Source organism: Athene noctua, chromosome 13, assembly GCF_965140245.1.
Source record: "Athene noctua chromosome 13, bAthNoc1.hap1.1, whole genome shotgun sequence".
NCBI lineage: Eukaryota > Metazoa > Chordata > Aves > Strigiformes > Strigidae > Athene > Athene noctua.
Genome location: NC_134049.1, coordinates 12,560,513 through 12,582,234, shown reverse-complemented (window position 1 = coordinate 12,582,234; position 21,722 = coordinate 12,560,513). Strand labels below are relative to the sequence as shown.

The following is a 21,722-nucleotide window of genomic DNA, read 5'->3' as shown; positions in this document are numbered from 1 at the left end:
CAGCAGGAAATAAAAGCAAAGATATTCACACTACCAAATTCAAGATCCTACCTTTCACATTTAAGGCAACAAAATCAACTGTGCAGAACTATGAGAAAACAACAGCAAAGATTTCATCTGGAGGCCATGTACATGCACACCCAGGAGCAGATGAGCTGTCTGCTTTTATTACTATGAAGAAGTCAGGTTCTTCCTGCAGACTTTTATTTTTTAACTGGGTTTCACATTGACAGACTGACAGAGCCTGGAAGGCTCAGGTTATCCAGTAAATACAAAACAGAAAGGGCCGAGTCTGCAAAAGTTTCCATCCCTCCACCTATAGTCCTGTGACCTCCTCAAACTGCCACCCTACGACAAAGGCCTCGGCCACATTTGTAAATGTCCTACCATCATGCAAACAGGGGAGTGATGCTGGATGCACAAGGCGATGTCCCAGGAGAATAAGCTGTCTCATATAGCTATTAGCTCACCCCAAGATGTCACCATTCAATCCATTGTGAAACTCTCCATATAAAATGGCACTAGCTCCTGTGTTGACCATCTTGTTAAAATGACTCTTTAACAATTCCAGTTAAGCTGTTCTTACTTGCACTGGAGACTTTTCTATGATTCAGGAAGCAGCGGTGCAGGCAGCAGCTTTCCCTCTGAGTCAGTACTGAGCTGAGCCATGGCCCAGATGGGGTTGCAAAGGTCACCACCATCGTGGGTAGGTTCTTTCTGATAAAAAACAAAGCCCTGTGAGCTGCAGGGTCACCACAGCACTTCTGAAGCACAGTTTTAAGAGCCTCTGGCTAACTCCAAATACCAACTCAGGTATTTATGATCTGGTTATTTGTTTGCTTCCTCCTTTTAATATTTAGGTTTCTTTTCCAGGCATACTGCACATGTCGATCTGTGCTTCCCTGGACAGTTGAAAGTCACCAGTTTACAATAGATTTGCTTCAAAAGAAGTTGTGAAGGATCATATAATTAATATCTGTAAAGATACTGTAAAATTTCAAACAACTGTCATTGGCATCGTTGTCCCTAATTATGTAATATTATATACATTAGGACATAACACCCCATTTGAATGCCTATTTCTAGATTTAGCAGGAGAGAAGAGACACCCTCTGGCGTGTTTGAAAGATAATCCCATTCCACCTCCAAGACACACACAAGTGATATGTGAATGCTCTGTGACTGAAAAAAGTCTCAATAAGAGAGCAATAAGCTCTGTAACAAAAGTACCCTTACATTTCAGAACACAATGACTGCTTTTCTACATCTTTGCTGAACTGTCTCCTAGAAACTCATATGAGAATTAAATCCTAGCTGTAAAATTTCATAAGATTCAAAGAAACCAACCAGCCTGCAGAAAGGAGATTAATCTCTATTCTAGGCATTCACACAGTAATATCTTAGGGCTTTTATTGTATTTCCTACAATATTCATATTATGTCACCTCCATTATATTCTGCAGAGCTCTTTAACCAAGTTCAAAAAAACCCAAAACCTGTGCTTCATGAGAGCCTGCAGCCACCCCCGTATCTCTGCTTGCTTTCTTTCTTTTAAGTAGGACAAGATGAACAAATCTAAGAGAGGGAAAGCAGGGTTTGAGGAGGCAAGGGAGATGCTGACTGCACCCGAAACAGAGCATTATACTGCACTCCAGTGACAAATCTCTATGGACCAGCAGGTGCTCACCAGAACCACTGAGTCAAGGCCAGCACCACCCCCGGAGGGTGTACAGAGTCCAGTTTGAAACACAGCTCACCTGCTCTCAGGGAAAGCAGGCATCCTGCTGGGATACAGGCAACATCCCTGCCGCAGCCAAGAGGAATAGCACAGGAGACACGAGCAGTAAGGTGAGCCCTTGCATCCTATGTTATGTTTGCTAACTAGAGTCAATGATGCTGTGAAGCTGACCTCCACATGAAGACCTGGCCAAATGTATAGCTCTCAGAAGAAAAAGCCCTAAAAATCTTAAGGCTTTCAAATGATCAAGGCACCAGGTGCACATGGTACCTGTTGGAAGGTGCCTCGAGCACTGTGCCAGCTGTAACACCGTGCTGATCCAGCTGACCTCTCAGAGAGCCACAAGCACCACCGTGCTGTTTATTAAACCCCTCACATCCACAGGGCTGTCCTTTCTGCCGCCCCAAAAAACCCTCCAAGCTTTGCGAGCACTAATGAGGTTGTCACCTTAAAGAAAATATCTGTGATCTCACTCCACTTAACAGTGGTTGTCACTGAATGGAAGCAGGAGGCTGCATCGAGATTGTTAATAAATGCACGTAAACAATAGGTTCAAATCTGGAGGCTGAATGAGTCACTGAGTTCCTGCATTCAAGCTGTGTAATAGGATCCAAATGCAGAACAAGGACCAGCTAACTTAGGGAGTGGACCAGCTAGCTAATGACAGTTATTCTTGGCAGGAGTCAAACAATCCCAGAATAAAAATTAGTTTAAACATGTACAGTATGCTTATAAAGAGCAAATCCACCAGGGCAGTACTGGATCTTAAGCTTTCCCTAGGATCCCTTTGCTGGTCTTCCAACACTGTTTATCAAATAAAATAACCCAGATATGTAAGTATAGAACAGTTATACTGGTAAGATTTGTATGCTTCCAGTTAACCAGCTTAACTGAATATGTTTAAATAACAGAAACACATAATAAAGTTCTCAGAAGAAAAACTGAACTCACAATGTAAAAATATACCTTTTCCACTTTTCACTTCATTATTCACTCATAAACTAATTTATTTACTGTATCTTTAAACAGTGAGAAAAACTTGTCAAATCACTTTTGCAGAACAAAAATATAACAGTTCTTAACAGTTGCGAATCATTAGCACAGATTAAAATTCTTCTCATGGTTTATAGCTTAGTATTCAAGCGGAGATAATTCCTTCCAGAGAGAAACTCAGAAGATAGGGCTTAAGAATTTTAAGAATATTCAGTAACCAAATGTTTCTGATTATTATAGAAAGATACAATGCTAATTAACAAAAGCAAAACCAGCAAAATCAGTATCACACAATAAGCAGAATACATACGGAGAAAGGAAAGAGTTCCCAGACCTCCCTGAGATGCTGGTGAGAAACGTCTTCAAACAAGATAATGTGGCCTTTGAATAAACTACCGGGTTTTGCTTCATAGTTGCTGATAAAATCCAAAATAAGGCTGCAAAAACATTCGCTTCTACTGAAGCCTGCTTACTCACTACAAAACGTCAAACACACCTTCATCCCACACTTAAAACGCAGATGCTGCCTCCTAATGAACTGCTTGTTGCAAGGGGGGAATACCGTTATACAATAACCAGAAGTCTGCTTCTCGAAGCAGAAACATAACTGGGTTTTGATTCAGAGAAAAGCAGCAGTGTCTAGGAGCTGAGGGTTTCAGTGATAAAAATAATCCAAAAATAATTTGGCTGTTCAGAAAAAAAAATTAACAGGAAGCAACCTGAAGCATATGTCCCTTCTGAAAAGAGAAATTTCCACCTATGGATTTATTCCCATTACATAAATGCAGACCTTCTAATCTAGCCCAACAATAAATCACTGCAAGCCACTGAATCAAAGCTGACAGTAAAAGTGGAGCAGGTTAATATCTGTTCAGCCTGAGAAATGATGCTCTGATTTTAGCAGCTTTCATACCCTGAATACACACTGCATCAGTGGCTGGGAACATATTTGCATTCACACGCTGAAAAAGCACAGATCTTGTAAAACATATTTAGGAACTGGTGAGACGTGATACATATATTGACTAATTTTGTAGGCCTTTGGAGAAAATTGGTCTTCAGAGGAATGCTATTCTTATCGCCTGAGTAGTTCAACATCACTCTCCTTGGAAGTAAAATTCCTTGTTCTATACTGTAAAACTTCAAAGATTAGGGCCCAAATCACTCCAAGATCTTTCATATATTTAAATTTCACAGAAACTCAGTGGCATCTGGCTACTGAGTTCTCTTAAAACCTTTAGCTCCCTATCTGAACAGCAAAGAAAATAAATCATCCTATTTACCATTTTGTGGATCCATGTCGCTCTCTTTGCAAATAGCGGATTCCTCAGTTCCCACACACCAGTACATTCTGGGTTGCAGTTGTGAAGATCCAACAGACAAACTTTCTGCAGCACTTAAACCTGAATATAGTTGTCAAAGCTGAGTGATCTCCATCAAGTAAATGCAGGAGCAGAGTGACTGCTAGTAAGCACCATCCCGAAGAAACATCACTGACTCTGTTTAAAAACAAACAGCAAAAAAAATTTAATCATTCTTGTATAAAAATTGCAAGATGCTTATTCCTCTGCACTCCATAATGCAGTTGTCTAAATACCACTTCGCAGAAATGCACTTATCATCCCTACAATTATTTTCATAATGTCTTTGTTAAGCATATACCGTGAATTAACAGAGGAGACTAACAAAGTCTCCCCTACAGAAAGATAATGTTCCCAATTTTTCTCTGCCAAAGGCGCTCAGTCTTTGGACAGTGGGTGTGGGGGGTGGGCAGGGGTCACAGCTGCAGCTTCAGATTCTCTACAAGCTAGTGTAAAGGCAGAGCACTGAAACCATGCAGTACAGCTGGAAAAATCCTAAATGCAACCACAAAACCTTTCCAATCCACAAAGAAGACTGTGGCTCTTGTAAGACTCCACTGTGAGAAACTGAAATATACTGACGTGGTCACTGAGATGATCCTCTGTAAAAAAGAAAAGAGGGCTAAGAGAAACACAACAGCTCCTTTCCCCTTTGCCAAGTCCTTTTAGAGAACTCTACCACCCTAGGAGTGTCAGGTTTCTTCAAACATGTTCAGGGAAGCAAATCAGGCCCTTAAGACCTCTTAAAGGTTGGCTTCTTCTGAACTGTTTTGCAGAAAATTGCACAGCTCAGTCTCCAAGGCATTTCCAACTCCCTACCTCTTCAAAGCTGCACACCTGTAATTTTCTCTCTTTTAATGCATTTTCCACAGAGGTTAAAACTATGGGTGAATTTGCAGTGTGTGCCCAACCAGCATCAGTGCTCCTTCATTTACTGCTTTCAGTTTCAGCCAGTAAACACCTCTCAGATGTAACACGATGCCCCCCACCTTTGACTTTTACTAGTTTTTCTCATGTCTGGTGCATGAAGTTTTGATTGGAGGCTCTAATTCAGCAAAGCATGTAACCCACCTCCCACTTCAGCCAGCAAGATTCAAGAACATCCCTGACTGTCCTCGAGCAGAGTTGGCTTCCTGACTTGAGATCAAAGGCCAAGGGGAATATAAAAATACACTGATTCAGGAAGATTTCTGCTCATATAGGGTTTTATGACCTATGTTTTTTTAACCACCAGCCAACAATGTTAAAAATCACTGCAAGCTGCATCAGTTGTTTCTAAGCAAACAGCTGAATTTTAGGTGCACTTACAGCAAAACCCAGCTTCTGATGACCTCTACTTTGTGGTGCCTGGCAGCAGGAACCAAAACTCACACTCTAAGCGCTGTGCACACCCCTGCACCCTTCAATCCAGGCGCTGGGTGCTACCACAGACTGTGGTTTGGTTCTTTGGTGTTTTTCAGACATGGGAAAAATAATTTGGGTGCCATACAGCAAATAATGCTATAGACTGAGAGACCTGGGCTACATGCAAGCACTTTCACATGCACGTGCCACAGTTAAACACCTCCCTTGCAGCAGGATGGCTACAACTTCAGATGGATACAGGTCCTTGAGCTGCTGAGGCACCCATCCCTCCATCCACATCACAGACTGCAGCGGCAGCTCATCTCCCAGGTCAGGCCCTGGCAGCTCTCACACACCAATGCAGCAGCAGTTCAGCACTTTGTAAGAGGCTGAATTTAGCAGCTTTCACCCACAGAAGGAGGGGAAGCTGTGGGTTGCTGCAGGAGACTGAGGTGAACGTGGTTCCTAACAAACGGACTCATGAACTGGTGAACTGAGTTCCCACCAGAGTCAGGTCGGCTTCTGGGCCGAGCTTCCCTCGGCCATGCTGGCAGGCATGGCTGCTGCGTTGAGACCCCAGATCTCTGCCCTGTTGTGGGTGCAAAACCCCAGGCAGAGGTGTCAGGGAGGCTCTCACGTTTCCCAAAAGCTGTCTAGGTTGTTAACTCTGAAAACAGAGGCGTTGTGATGCTTCCAAAAGGCACCTCCCCTGCACTCTCGCTATAAAAGCGCTAGGCAGCTACAGTAAGAATAAATACTTCTCCATGCAAAGACCAACAGACTAGCTCTTTTTAGCAGATGCTGGTTTCTGAGGCATTTCCTTGCTGTATGACAAGGGCACACCATGTGCACTCACAGCAACTATACAAAAAACACTGAATGGGGGTCAGTGTGAACCACAGAGGCTTGAAAACTATCCCACTCCCGATTTTTAGCTTTCTAGTCAGCTTATTCCCCAGGCTGGAACTTTCCTCATATATCCTGAAAGGAAAAAACTTCCAGAAGTAATGTGTGGTTTTGATCATCAGTTCCCTTTAACTGCAAACAGGACACTAAATGTTGTGGCCATGTGTATTACTGCCACACAGCATCCATGTAAGCAGCATTTCCATATTTCAGGGCCTTTGTGTATGTGATAAAGAAAAACCCTATAGTGCTTTTACCTTAAACAAGATACACAACTGTAACACATAAAAATACTGTTTTAATTTGATTTAGAAAGAAGGATCCAATGGGCTCTCCAGAATCTCATTCAGAAGGAGGAAGCCCATGCAGAACACACCTGAATGCTGATTTATGTCCCATACCACCCAGTTTCTCTCCAGAGACCCGCTACTGCCAGCTGTCAGAGAGTATCCCAGCACATCCGACCCTGCCTGCACCATCTTTTGGCAGCCCGTCCCATCTCACCCCGTGCATCGTGCCTAAACACGGCAAGGCACCCAGAAACCCCACGGTTTGCCCGAGATCGCTTCCCAATTCACAAGAAACCGGCCAAAACTTCAGTTCTTTGCTCAAACTACCTGCTGTTTCTGAGAAGCCCATGTGGGGCCGGGCACTGCGAGGGGTATCACCACAGATCTAGAGAGGCCCAAGGACACTATGGGGATGGAAACGGGCTGCGGGCTCCTCCGCTCATCACACAAGGTGGGGTGAAGCCAGAGCTGGGTCAGAAGTGGCAAACCAGCCCCCTTCTCCCCACCCCACAGCCGCCGGCTGAGGAGAAATAAGGCGTTACACCCCGCTTCGGGGTGTCCCGTGAACTGGGACTAGAAAATCACTTTTCCGTGGCCGCTGGTCTGTCAGCTCAGCCAAGGGGCTGAGGGCCGTGCTCGGGCCTCGGCCAGGGCCGGGGCACGCACCCCCCAGCCAGGGTCGGGACGCGGGAGGAACCGCTCCCATCCCAGCCCGCGGCCCCGCTTACATAAAACCGAGTTTTTCCTTAGGGCGAGTCTCAAGTATTTCCTCTCCGCGCCGGGCCGGAGCAGCCGCTCTCCTGCCTGCCTGCGCCGGGGAGCGCAGCGCCCGCCGCCGCCCTGCGCCCGCCGCCGCACAAACTTCCCTTCGAACTTTTATTCTTTTAAAATAAAACCATCTTTCCCCCCCGCCTTCTCCACACGAAAAGCCCCGGCGTACCCCAGCAGCCCCCACCCGGCCGCCTCCCCTCATGGCGGGGCAGGTGCCCACGGGGCGGCCAGGCCGAAGCGGCAGCAAAGCCACGGTACCTCCTGCGTCCGGGGCTGGCGGGGTCCCTGCGGCCGCGCCGCCGCCTCCTCCTCCGGCGCCGGCCGGCCGCCCGCCTCGCTCTGTGGCGCGGGAGGCGGAGGGAGGGGGGAGGAAGGAAAAGGAGCGGGGCAGCGGCGCGGCGCCTCCTCCGCCACCGGGCCCGCCGGCCCGCTGAGGGCCCGCCCGGCTCCTCCCGGGGCCCCGGCCGGCCCTGGCCACGGTGAGGGGCTGCGTCTTGCCGGGGGCGGCTGAGGGTGACAGGCCCGCGGGCCGCAGGCCTCGCACGGGCTCTCGCCTTCCTCCCGAGGGCAAGCGCGGAGCCCGCCCGGCTGATGGGGGACGTGGAGGGCGAGCGTGAGGAGAGGCACAGGGCAGCCCTGGGCTCCCTCCCCAGCCCGGACCCACTCCTCCATCAGCGACTCGTGGCCGCCTGCTCCCCAAACAGCCCCTCCGCGGGCTTACGCTCTCTGGCTTTGTTTGTTTTTAAGGAAAAAAGGTGACAGTGGGAGTTGCGCTGGCTGAAGCAGCACCCTCTCAGCTACAGAGGGCTGTCTGGACGGGCTGGCCCTCACAGCCGGCTGCCGTGTAGCTCCCCGGGGTGGGCACCAGGCTGGCACGGATGGAGGTAGCACCGCTACCCCTCTCTCAGCATCACTCCTCGACAGAGGCCTGACCTTACCGGTAACAAGAGTTGATCCGAGATTCCTTGCTGTGAGTTGCTCCGTCCCCAGATCGCGGCTTGAGTTTGCTCGTCTTTGGAAAGGCAATGCGAGATTGCCCCCTTTCTTCCGAAGGTGCTGGACGAGCTGCTCTCCAGCTGGCATACTGGTGTTGAGCACGTCTTTCCCCCACTGCAGACTCGTTCATCTCCCGGTACCAGGAACCTCTCACAAACCTGGTATTGCTTAATTTTCCCCATCCGTTGGACCTACTAACAAAAGATCATTTCTGCGTGCTTTTTGCTTTGTTATTCCTTATGATTCTGTAAATTATATACAGAGGGGTTTTTTGCTTCCCTTGTCTGTACCAAGAAATGGGTCTGTGATGATTGCTTGAGGATGGAAGAAGCCATATCCATTCATTCACTGCTGCAGTCTGAGATTTGGCTAGGGTGTTTCTTTGATGTGATTATGGAGACATAGAGAGGATGGGTCTTCACTGGTGCTTTTACCTATGTTCATGTCCCAATTAATCTGCTTTTAGCTACAGCCACAGTAGTGTTACCTGGTTTTAACACTCTTTCCACCTCTTACCCAGCCTGCTGTCTTTTATGCCTCACAGCCAGGCTCCTACCCAGCCCTACCTTACAGGTTTTTTAGCACAATTGTTTGAAAACCCAGTAAAATAACTTTTCCCCCTTTATTTCAATAGAGACTCTAACTTCCCCTAGCAAGAATTTATCCACATTCAAGCCAATTCCCCCCACCCCCAATCTCATCCCACTCTTCCTCACTTACATCTCCATTGATTATCTCACTCACAATAATTCCTTTGTATCTCCAGCCTTCCCCCTTCTAAAGTCTCTAACAGCATCACTCAAACTTTGAAAGTGGAAAATTCAAGGAGTTTGACTGGGCCTGTGTGGGGAGATGACAGGTATTTCTCACATGTATTGGATGGGAAGAGAGTTAAAAGACTGGTATGTTCTTGCTCTCTATCTACATTGCAGACAAGGCAAGTAGGGAACAGGAACACATTTACCAGAGTCATACTAGTGATGGAAGTGTCTCAAAGGAGTTAGGAAGCAGCCAGACGAAGGCAGGAAGCCCCATCTGGCAGTGTGGTCTATGGTCCCTTCAAATTCTGCATTTTGAGGCTCACATCAGAAGGCAAAAAGGAACCATCCTACTTTGAACTGGAAGAAGCTGTTCTTGCCCCTGCCAGCTGCAGCTCTGCTCTCCTTCCCTCTCTGCTTACTGTAAATGACACAATTTAGAAAAATGACTGCTTAAAGGATAAGCTATCATCAGACACATTCTCCAGCTTTTATATGTAGAGCACTGACCACACTTCAGCACTCTACTTTTTTAAAATAGGCTAATTCTTCACAAATTGCAGAAATAAATCCAAGTTCAGATTCCCTCACAGTCCCCCTGCGAGCTACTGACTCCCCAGATACATGCAGCAGACATGCACTCTGCGTTCAGCTCTGCCACGTGGAAAAGGTACCTTGAAATTACCTTGTCTCTTGTGAGCCCACTGCACGTTTTCACTTGCAGACTTACTGCTGGGTCACTGAATGAAGGGGAATGGACACAACACTGTTAGAGGAAGAGCCCCCTGTACCTACAGCAATACAGGGCCATTTTGTTTCAGAAGCATGAAACTGTAACCCTTTCTAGTGTTTACTTTCATTGACACAATGGGCCAAATTCAGAGTGAAATAAAAAAAGTGACAGGATTGAGTTGAGTGGAAGTTGCTTGCTGATGGAAGGGGTCTTAACACATGTGCATTAGAGGGATTGGAATTATCTAAAAGCACTCATCATGTACATAAAAAAGCATTCAAGTTACTCCTCTGTTAAAATGAGTAAAGTTAATACAAGTTTCCTACTCCCCCACCTTTCTTTCTGAGCAGTATCAATATATAACATCTAGAAACCATTTCACAAAGTTAAAACATTTATTAGGAACAAGAACTATTACAAAAAGATACCCACAGTCTAAATATATACATGAGGTTTAAACATAGCATTTTCATGTACCTTTAGCTATAAAAATACATTAGATTAACTGTATCCTAATTTATAAATATAAGGTGGTTTTTTTTTTAAAAAAAGTAGTATTTCATATGAAAGCCTTACTGTGCAATGAAAGAATATATACCCTCTAAGGGGTTACTTTAAAGTTAGTGTCTAGTGTTATATAACTTAGAAAATTCAGTGTGTAGAGTCAGACCCTGATTTATACAATAAGAGATACATTGACCTTTTAAAAACTTGCTAAGGGAAAAAAAAAAAAAAAAGAGGTGAAATATATATCATACATATAAAGCCAGAATACTAGAATTTTAAGAATTTCAGATTATTTCTGTTTCAACCACTGTTTATAAAAAATTAATACAGAGATACATCAAGATAACCAGCCTTTTACTGTTTGCCTTAGCTCCCTACTGTCTGACTGCAGCCCTAGAAAACCATCTAGTAGGCAAAAGTAAAATGTTTGTCTGAGAAGATGTTTGCACTCTAAGTGTTTTACAAAAATAGAAACTTATTTACAATGTTCCCATTTGGCCTTTCATGGGGAAGGGAGGACATTTTCTTCACTGGATGGGGAGATGTACCTGTCTCACATACCCATGGAGGACAGGCACCTAGTTACACACAACAGTTGGAGGTATGTCATTTAAGAAGTTAAGCAGTGTTGAAGTGCAATTTCAATGTTCACTAACTAATAAGGAAGTTTAGGCTCATGCAAACTTTTTCCTTACTTATCGCCACCCACCTTCCTTCCTCCTCCAAAAAAAGGTCCACTCATGCAACAGAACTTGTTACTGACTGGGTGTATCTGAGCAAAGGAAGATACTGGTTAAATCCTTGCTTGCATCAGAGAATAGAGGTTAGATCTGCATTTCTTCTTCAAGCCCTGACAACTGGAAAACTCCAGGCAGCAATCTTTACCAGTGCTCCGTGGAGATCTGCTGGTATGCCATAAGGAACCTCTGAGTTTGCTCTCAGAGGACAATCCCAGAAAGATCAAATAAGCTCCCCAACAAGCTGACACCACTAACTCCTGCATACTTACAGCTCCTGCGGACATGGAACTTCCCGTACATTTCCCAGTGGTTCTCCAGTACAGAATCAGCAGGAGGAGGAGGAGGGAAAGTAGTGAACCCAGGAACTGAAGCCAGCATGTGGCTTGTCATTAATCTCATAGTCATGGCTGGGCATGCAAAGAAGTTACTGCAGGACATACTAAGGCATGAACTCAGTGTGACAGCTGCTCCATGACGCTATTCCTGCACATGCGTGCTTATACAACTGGAGGCAAGAGACAATTCACAGCAGTTTATTCCTCAGTGAAGAATCAGCTACTCTGTGCTTGCCACAAGATGACAGCACTCACGAGGACAATTACTGCAAAGCTGCTGACACATTTATGTCCAGCCATAGCTTATTCCATGGTAACTGGTTTTTACACCCACAGCTTTAGCACTCAGCGTGTGCTTGGGAGCACCTGCCTTTTCATACTGTACTTCCAGAAATTTATTTTAAGCTACATTCATACGGGATAAAGAAGCAGTGAGAAGAGCTTACATGTTTTACTCTCATAATAATAGCTCTGGCTCGAAAAATGAAGAGATGTTCACAAAGCCTGAAAGTTATAGAGAAAGAGCAGGACAGCTTTTTGCAGCTCTTCTGCTCCCTCCCCCAGATCAGAAGGACTGGCGTGGGATGTTTTCTGTGGGGTATCTACCATGCTACATGCTCAAGCATTCAACTCGGTGTCATCACGGTAAGTACAGTGCAAAATCCTCTTTGCAAAAAGTGCTACAGTGAAGGTTGGAGATACAATTGTGACTCATTCGGAGCCCAGAGGGTTAGCAAGTCAGTAACTTGCATTTGCAGCATGTGTAATGTTGTGCACACTGAAACATCAGGTTCCAAGGACACTTTAAAGTCTAGCTCTGTTGGGTGAAATACTGGCCCCAAAGGAGTCCTCTAGGAAACTCCCACAAATCTCATTCAGGGCTAGAATATCACCAATAGGGAGAATGCATGGATCTTTAGAGAGACCAAGAGAGCTCTTTCAAAGAGAATTTCTTTACAGAGCCTTCCATAAAACCTTGCACTCCCATTCCAAACTCCAGCTGCAATCTTCACACAAACTCTGCCCACTTCAGTCAAGTTGTATTAACCCTACCACCCAAGTCCATTTATGCCAAGTGAAACCCATATCCTCTGAAGGTGTTTAACAGTCCGTTCTAATGGTACGAGAAGTCTCTCTAACATGCCACTGATGTCCACGTCCTTCATGGGTACAGTTTGAAAGCAGATGTCCTGCAAACACTGACTGACCAGCATTTTAGGCACAGGTAGCAGACAGATGTACAGCCAGGGACTTGTACAGTACAAGTGTGTGCTATGCTGCCAGCAGGGTCACCGAAATCAGTTTTCGAAGAGCCACTTGACAAAATGGAGTCCAGTAGATTCAGTGTTTCTAGAGAAATAAAAGTTAGGTGTTTCCATTTTCCTTCCTCCCCCTCCCCTCCCCCTTACTCTGAACACATCCCCCACGTGTCACATTCGGAGTGTCAGCGTTTTAGGCCTTCTGTTTTCATGGACTCTTCTGGGAGAGTTTAATGGTGACCGTTTTCACTTCAGTATATTCTGCCAAAGCATATTCACCGCTGGAAAAGAAGAGAGAGGATGGAAAGGGACAAACAATTGCAGCATGTTAAGGTGCACTTCCCTAAGATAAGAGTGCATTTTAGCCTCTGATCAACAGCTGCTGCAGATGACATCAGGCTGTTAAAACCAGCTAGTGTAAGCTAGTTCAGAACTATCAGTTTGGTCCACCACTTCTCATAATTGCTAAGTACATACACAGAAGTACACACAAGTACACCCTGTTGTGAAAGAAACATGAAATGCTTCTGGTCACAGTAACCCACAAGATGACACCCTGTGACTCTTGCCTAGGGAAAACTGAGTACTGTTGTGAGAACCCATAGAAGAAACATCCACATAAGCATAGTTATCAGTGCTTAGACTGCAATTCAAGTTACTTTTTCACTGAAAATAAGCTTCTATCTACAAGATACCATATAACAGAGGGGGCACAGCTGCTCCAGAAACACATACTGATGACAGACCCCACCACTGCATTATGCCTTGGTTGGTGGAAACTGGCTCTATTTCCACACCTTGCCCAGGGGATAAACCCCTGACATCCTTTAATTAGCCAGGCAGTCACGCAAAGTAAACCATAAGGTCTCAATATCTATGTCCCATTTGAGGATTCATTCATCTGCTGTGCTTAACCAGTGAGGCATCTGAATGTCTCAGAGCAGCAGATGCACCAGAACCAACTACTGAAAACTGTTCCTGGAAATAAGTCTGGCTTATGAAAGAAAAGGTGCATTAGATTCCTCTGGAGTCTTCTGAATGGTCTAATAAAACCTGCCTCTCTCCTATACAAGAAAATTAAGATTTGAGTCAATTTCTCAGCTCTAGCTCTAACTTATAGGTTGACCTCCATTTAAAAGTTTCTGGGTTAGTAACTAATAAGAGCTGGAATGCCTGGTAGCCATACTGCAACAGGTCAGGCTGGGGAAGAGGGAGACAGGGTCCTTCTGTAATTTAGTAGCAAGCTTGGAAGGTGGGAGGTGGAATGATTTTGGAGATCATTCCTTGTTGTTCTGGCTCCAACATTAGAAAGTCAGAGGTACAAACAGGTCCAAGTAGGAGCAATGAAACAGCCATCAAGGGAGGCTCAGATACTACCATATAAAGACAGAGGAGATTTGGGGTGGATACCACTGTTCCCAGCCAAAGTGCCACACTTATCCCTTGATCTAAAAATCTAACTAGTCAAGAAAAACGCTTGCAAGTGGAACGGACTGAACTGGAATTATTAAGAGCTTATGAAGCAGATGAAAATGCTCCTGAAGGCACTTCTCACATTCTCACATCTTGTGCTTTACATCCACACTGTACTGGCTTAGCACCTCCCTGTGCAGCATACTGCAAGCCTGACAGTTTAAAAGCAAATTCAACAATATTTTCACTGAGTCACAATTGTTACTGCATTCACCATCCACATATAAACAAGATATTGAGCAAAACTCACAGTTCTCTGCCGTTGCCTGACATTTTAAAGCCACCAAAAGGAGCCTGTGCATAGAGTGCATTGTAACAGTTGATCCTACAATAAAAACATCAGTTGTAAACAGACAATTCAGTATCAAGGAGAGGCAAGATGATGACAACAACAACAACAATACAAAAAAGGCTGAAATGTGTCAGTTTTCACTTTATACAGTTCATTCACTTGAGAAATCAGATTTTAGCAATAAAATTTTGCTACAGAAACAGAAAACATGTAAGTGGTACTGAGTCTGACCTACATCTCACTTCATAGTCTCTAATGGCTACGACATTCATGCTTGAGCTGGAATTTATGTTGTATTCAGAGACATGCTTGATATAAATAGTTCAACCTATTCCCTAGTTTAAGGAAGCATATTCTGAAGCAAACATGTTTACTCAGAAAGCTGTCTAAACACTCACAAACAGGCCCTGCCACCCACTTCCAGGTATACAAAATGTTGGACTGTATTAGACAATTGTGTCACAGTAAAATGAAAGCACTAACCCCATCTCTATAGAGACTAGGTAGAAAAAGCTAATGCAGATACTTTCTCAGCATCTCAATAAGGTCAAATAACTGAAGAGACAGGAATGCTTTGGTGCTTGTATGTCCAGCACATGTATCCTTCAAAGCCCAGCATCCCATTTTTATATAAATATTACTCAGAGGCAGGTCCTTCTGCCACCAACTCTTGAAATCAATCCTCTGTATGCATCAAAATCAGACATCAGATCAAGTTCCTATCCTGAGTAGGAAAAATTATGATTCCATCTTTAAAATTATTCTAATAGAAAACAAGAAATTTTGTATGCAAAAATAGCTGCTTCTTTTTGACAGTGGTGTGATGCCATCTACTGTCCATACTGATTTGTGCATCTAAGACCCCATCTGATGCTACCTAAAGGTTGTAAGAACTGCTTTTTTTCTACATATAGGATTTTGAAAGGCATCACATCTGGTGGAACTTACTACAACCTCTACATTTTCAGAGTTTTCCAGACAAAGAACTACATCGACTGAATGAACAAACAGTCTATTTCTCACCAGAGTGTCTGATCCTCACCACCTTATTTTGATAAATGGATGTTGCTTCCAAGCAGAATATCAAGAATTTAGCAGACTACTAATATATCTTACCTCCAGCACTTATACATGATTCCAAATCATACATCCCTCTCCCCTCCCAGGAAACTAAATCGCAGCCCACGCTCAGTCCCCACACTGCTTACCAGACAGTTCCTGATTGCAGTGCAGAAGCAAGCGTTAACGCTCTGTCCAGATTCTTTGTGAACACTGCAGCTGTCAGCCCGTACTCGGTACTGTTGGCTCTTCTTATGACCTCTTCTATACTCTTGAACTTCATAATTGGCTGAACTGGCCCAAAAATCTGCACATATCAAGTAAACATTAGTACCATGATTAACAAAGGCTTTCCTGTAATTTTGAAGTAATCAGAATCAGATGCTTTGTTTGGATACTATATTTAAAATGTTATATCCTGGCCTTCTAGAAGTCACTGATAGAGTCTCATTAAACTGACTTCAAAGGAAGTACAGTGATGTGCTATAGCAGTTAACATGTGCTAAGATCCAACAACTAATGGATCATCTAAAACAAAATAAGTAGAGTTAGATCTGGACTAGTTTCAAATGATCCATCCTTACTCCATTTACAACTCTCCTTTTGAACTCAGAAGTTGAGTATACTCAAGAAGTAATTAGTGTATTTCAAGGATTGCAAGTTTTCTTCTGTGGTTTCAACTTGGATTTTGTCACTGTACGCAGTTTATTTGCATGCAGTGCATTTACCACTTATGTGTTTGACCACAAACTTGGTTTCCCAGGTTGCCAGTATAAAGACAACCAGCATACACAGTACTCCCCAACTTCTGGGGTGGAGTCTCTCAGCACGTACAGTATCAAAGGTGAGGCCCTTTTCTGCCCTGCATGGTCTTGTGGTACAATAAACAGTCACTTGTGCCACCGTGAGGGCCAGGCTAACCAGTTTGCCTGGCCTTTAGGTTCATACAGGTGTTTCAATTTCTTCATTTTGGGAGATCCAGGTACTTAACTGGAGCCTGGATGCTAGCCTAAGGATGAAACGTGCGTTTGCAACAAAATCACAAATGAATGAAACTGGATAAGCTTCATGAATCATGACGGGTTTGAAGTCAGTTCATTAAAAAAAGGCCTGTCATGGGATTTTCAGATCTTATTCCCTCTATTTTTAGAATGTAACTCATGCCCAGACTGACTGATATCTTTCCCAGGTTCCTTAGAGATTCTGTGGCAGATCTGAGACATCTAAACATTTTGCCAGGAGTGAACAGTAAGCAGCCCCATAAAAAGTGCTAGGCTAAACTATAAAATACAAGTGCCAGTTGGACTTTGGCAACTACTTATTTTCCATTGGGGAACATGATGAAAAGTAGATTAACTTGTATTTCAAAGGAATATCACAGGATCTAATCACATGCAGCTTGTTCAATTTTTCTGCATATGAATAATGAAAGCCAGAGTATTAGATCTGCACTTTGCTGGCTTCAGCTATGTTTTCATATAGGAAAAAAATGGTCAGCCTCAGGGGATTTCGCCATGAGAACGGAATCTGGGATTATTTCAAACTCTAAGGCTACTTGAGAAAAGTTCTTCAGTGGCAGTATAGCAGAGCCATTCCTTCCCTCCTCACCAGCTTCAGATTCCAGAGTTCTTGTCCCACCTTTCTGCAATAAAGCAACTCCTTTTTCACAAAGTAGTGAAGCAAGAACACACATTATACAGTATTCTGTCACTGAATCAGCATCTACCACTGTTGAGCAATTTCAAGTCGACTCAGTAGGAGGTGTGCAAGAGCACGACATGCACAACCCTTGTCAGTGTAGAGTGGGAGAGCTTCACTCTGTCTTCAGAAGACCTTCAACTTCAGGGCAAAGAATACGTAAAATTGTTCCAGTCTGCCACAGTTTTAGTTATTTTTATTCAGTTATTTATATTTAGAATCAAGGATTCGAAGAGAAACCCTTCCATCACCACTCTTTCTTACTCAGAAGCAGTGTTTATAGCAGCTGTATTTAGGTAAGGCATGTGCTTGTATTTTGCGTGATATCAAGTTCTCCTGAAATGAGACCCAAAAGCTTTAGGGTGCTATTATCTACTATGTTTTTATCTGGGTTTGTTATTGTTCAATGAGTACACTCACAGGGCTACTTCCCTTTTGGAAAACCAAACAAAATGGGGGAAAGCAGCAAGGCATTAGAAAGGGCTGGCAAACAGACACCTATGTATTGCACAAAAATCACTGCTAAAACGTTTTGACAGGTTTTTTGCCTGTTCTGCTCCCCCCCACCCCCCCCCAAAATTGAAGCTCACCTTGCAGATACTTCATTAGTAAAATGGATTTCAACATTAGGGAGTTGTTAGGTCATTGAAATAAGTGAAATTTCTATTCTCCTCTCAGGTTTTCAGTTTGAGGCACGACTATACCTCTTTCCCATTTGCAGTAGTAAATGCATACACAGGTTCAGGTGACTTGTACTGTACCTCCTCTTTGGCGATACGCATGTTGTCGGTGACCTCTGAAAACACAGTGGGTTTTATAAACAGGCCTCTGTCTTCAATGGCAAGACCCCCACACTCCAGCTTAGCTCCTTCTTTCTTCCCACTTTCTATCAGCTCCAGGATTTTATCAAACTGTTTTTGGTCAATCTGTCAGACACAAAAGGAAAAGAAACAGCAGCAGTGCCTTTATTATCACTGTTCCAGAGACCAGAGTCATGGTATGTGGCCCAGGGGCACATTTGCAGGGCATTGTCAAACCAGGTAAGTTTACATCTCATTCCATGATATGGCAGTCAGGCAACAAGCAGGATGAAAGACAGGACGTGTGCATAGCCCTGAGCCACAGAAAACAGAAGGTGAAGTTACACATGATAGTTTAATCTGATTAATAGTTTGCTGCCACATGGAGGGGTCTCCCCACTTTCCCTTCCCCTGCATCCTGGATGTGCACTCCCACACCCACCTCGCTCCAGCTCTGGGACCTGCTGACCTTCCCCATGCACAGATTCAGTTCAGGAGCACCATGAGAACAGCCCGAGACGGGCTTTGCTGGGAAGCAACCTCAGCCAGCTCAGCAAGGGATGTGACCAGCAACAGGATCAGCTCAGGGAGGGAGAATCAGGGTATATAAACTATGAAGTCGACTTTGCTGTAATGTGCAGCTTCACCCAGAGGTATCTGTCACCAGCTGGAGGAACCCCACAAGCTCTGCCTCCATGTCTATACACACACACACACTGAACAGCCTCAAAGATAAGCCCCGTTAGTGGGGTGACTTCAGAACAACTACCATGCTGAAGCCATACTTGTAAAATCAGAATCACCCTTCAAGATCTGAGACTAGTACCATGCCAGCATTTTTTAACTACCAACCTTGTCTAACTCCTCCCCACCCACATCTAAATATGCAACAATCTCAAACAGCGAGTACGATTGTGTTACTAGCCCTTAAACTAGGGGTTTCCATAGAGCTGGGGAAAGGCCAGTCCAGTTACAGGACACTGAAGTGTCACAGCTGTGCAGCCATGCACCAGGACTTGGAGGAGACACCACGTCCTCCAGAAGCACCACGGATGATGTGCTGGGAAGAGGTCCAAAAGCCCACACAACTTCTGATCAGTAGCGATCCATCTTTTGTGCTCCGCACGCAGCAGTGTACTGCAGGTACTGTCAGGTTTCAGATGTGGTTATTCACCTGATGCATTATTAAGTGATGAAACACTGCATCACAGCACACTGCAGATGGTAAAATGCTGATGGAGATGTTTTAAAAAAGTAAAAATAACAAAAACCTTGAAAAATTCATCAAGGTAATTAAATAAAAGACCCCACCCACTGGTTCAAGGTGCCCTGGCAGCCTGGGAGTTTATTCTGAATGCCAGGTATCTCCAGATGCTTGTACTGGTTCAGTACCCCTCCCTAGGCATCTGTTTTTATTTCAGTAGGGCCAGTTGCCAGTTGGGACTGTTTACATGGAGCGTTCCACACCAACTCCTCCAGATTACAGAGTATATCCTGTCCCTAGTTAATCCTGGCCACACGCAATCCAAGTTTTCATGTTTTTAGAGAAGTATCAAAGCTTCAGGAGGGTGTCCTTGGGGTACTTCTGGTACACAGCAAAAACAGAAAACAGCACATCTCCTGCCACACAGATGTGCGTATTGCGTACACGGTGGACAGCTTGTACTAAGTGCTCATGTTCTCTCGTGTGTTAAGATGCTACCCAAGAAAACACTCAATACATGCTACTGCACGAGGAAATGTGTGCCTTCGTGTAGGATATGGAGTGTTACATAGCAAGTTTGGCAGGTGTCATCCATATTGTCCATTTGTCTGGTTGCTTAGTTGCCAAATGTAAATAATTTGAAAATATCTGCAAGTGCTTTCCATCCTGGCATGTCTGTGATCCAGACCAATCCAGTTCATCCACTTCACATCACAGAAAACAAAACAAGGATATTTATACAGCTGTAACTTGTTGCAAGGCAAACTATAGTTAGATGAAAAGACACTGGGGAAAGAAAACATTTGTAAAAGTGACATGCAAGGGTGGAACTGTTTGTCATTGTAACTAGAGCTTGCAAGGCTTGTTTAAATTCTGTCCCCTACTCCACTATTATTTATGGTTCAAGCATTGACTTCTATTAAAAACACATGGTCTGGTAAAGCAAATTTTACTATTTGTCCATCTAATTCAACAGAGAAGAAGGCTTCTAAGGATCACTGCAGAGGTCAAGATCTGAGAACCCCAAAATCTTCATATCTTTCTTCATTTAACTCAAGACTGCAAGGAACAGTTTTTCCTTTTCCAAACCAACCATTTGTAACACTACAGAATAACCTCCAACAGTCTGTTCGATACAGACTCTTTCTACTTATTTTGCTTTCATGCTTTAATCCTAAAGTACACAAATGTCTACAGTCTAAGGAAAATATTCACCATCTTAAAAAAAAAAATCAAACAGTAGGTTTTGGGCTTAATAACTACTGGCTAGCAAGTGCCATGAGGCAGCCTTAGTGCTTCTTTTTTCCTCTAGACCAGGTTGTATACTCCATAAATCCCAGTATTTGGGGTTCTACAATACCAAAACTAGTCTAGTCTTATTCTAATCTAATCCCTATTCTAGTCCACCAGGACATTAGTCTCATCCAGTGCAGTCTGCTGTTCATAATTGCATAATGAACTCATTAACCAGTTTGCCATCTGTGCAGATTTACTTTATTACATCCTGTGATACAGCTCACAGGAATCCAAAGTTAAAAAATGCCCTTGGTCTGCATTTGAGGTTGGCACCCTACTCATACAGTCCTGACCACTCCTCAGGTTTCTTGTGGTGTCCTTTGAATTCCAGCCAGCCAACACAGTCAGACACATGTGAGTTTTGGAGAAGTCTCATCAGAAGCATGCCTCATTTCTGTTTAAATTGAATTCTGTTTAAATTTGACCTAATTTTGATCAGAGCAGTGCAGTTTATATCATTATAGCACCATACTGCAGCTGACACACTCTTTTCCCCACACCCATGCCACAAGCATCCATGCCAGTGCACAGTAATCCACATCAGGGAACCGACCTGAGTAAAACCTTTCTTCCTCACTACCAAAAAGGCTGGATTAGTCCTGACTCAGCCAGTCACCCAATCTAGTTCATAAGTGCAGTGAAATACAGGAACAAACAGCTGCACAGAGGACCACTTTTCCAGGACTAGCTTACGTCAACTTTAAGTTCTTGTGGAACAGTACTGTCTGTCACACCATGCTGTCCTGCACCAGGTTGTCTCTGCAGCTACTAGCACTAGTATTAGTGCTACTAGCTCTAGCACTATGCTCAGCCATGGTGTGGCTTGGTTTCACCGAGCACTAGCTCCAAGCCTGGACTACAGAGGCTCTCCTATTTCACACCTTCTGAACTCTCTGTAAGTTGCAGGTCCTGTTGTCTGGCTACAAGCACTTGGGATCTGATGTAGGACCAAAAAGATCACAGGCTACAACCACTGACAGTCTAAGGGTTGGCTCCAGCTTCTTCTCACTGTTGGCTTCTAAGACAGTGATCATCCCAGAATGGGGTCTGCACAGCAGCATGTGGCCTTTTTTGTAATGCTGCTGTGGATGTTCACACTGAAGAAGAATGAAAGCAACAACCTGGATCCAAGGCAACTGAGGCCTGATAGAGAGAGATGAAGGAGAAAAG

The 21,722-nt window shown here is 44.2% G+C and overlaps 2 protein-coding genes across 4 annotated transcripts in view; both read right to left on the bottom strand.

Moving 5' to 3' along the window:
- The window catches only part of LRRK1 (leucine rich repeat kinase 1), an 81,476-nt gene extending 73,820 nt beyond the window's left edge, over nucleotides 1-7,656 (bottom strand). The window contains exons 1-2 of the mRNA XM_074917384.1: nucleotides 7,572-7,656; nucleotides 4,014-4,229 (exon numbers count right to left, since the gene is read on the bottom strand). Of these exons, the coding sequence (XP_074773485.1) occupies nucleotides 4,014-4,080 (67 nt within the window). The 5' untranslated portion in view covers nucleotides 4,081-4,229; nucleotides 7,572-7,656. The remainder of the gene's footprint in view (nucleotides 1-4,013; nucleotides 4,230-7,571) is intronic.
- A 2,615-nt stretch (nucleotides 7,657-10,271) lies between these two features.
- ALDH1A3 (aldehyde dehydrogenase 1 family member A3) overlaps nucleotides 10,272-21,722 on the bottom strand; it is a 37,573-nt gene continuing 26,122 nt past the window's right edge. For all 3 annotated transcript variants that reach the window (XM_074916973.1, XM_074916975.1, XM_074916976.1), the window contains 4 exons: nucleotides 18,014-18,178; nucleotides 15,704-15,861; nucleotides 14,454-14,528; nucleotides 10,272-13,011 (listed from right to left, as the gene is read on the bottom strand). In XM_074916973.1, the coding sequence (XP_074773074.1) occupies nucleotides 12,939-13,011; nucleotides 14,454-14,528; nucleotides 15,704-15,861; nucleotides 18,014-18,178 (471 nt within the window). In that variant the 3' untranslated portion in view covers nucleotides 10,272-12,938. The remainder of the gene's footprint in view (nucleotides 13,012-14,453; nucleotides 14,529-15,703; nucleotides 15,862-18,013; nucleotides 18,179-21,722) is intronic.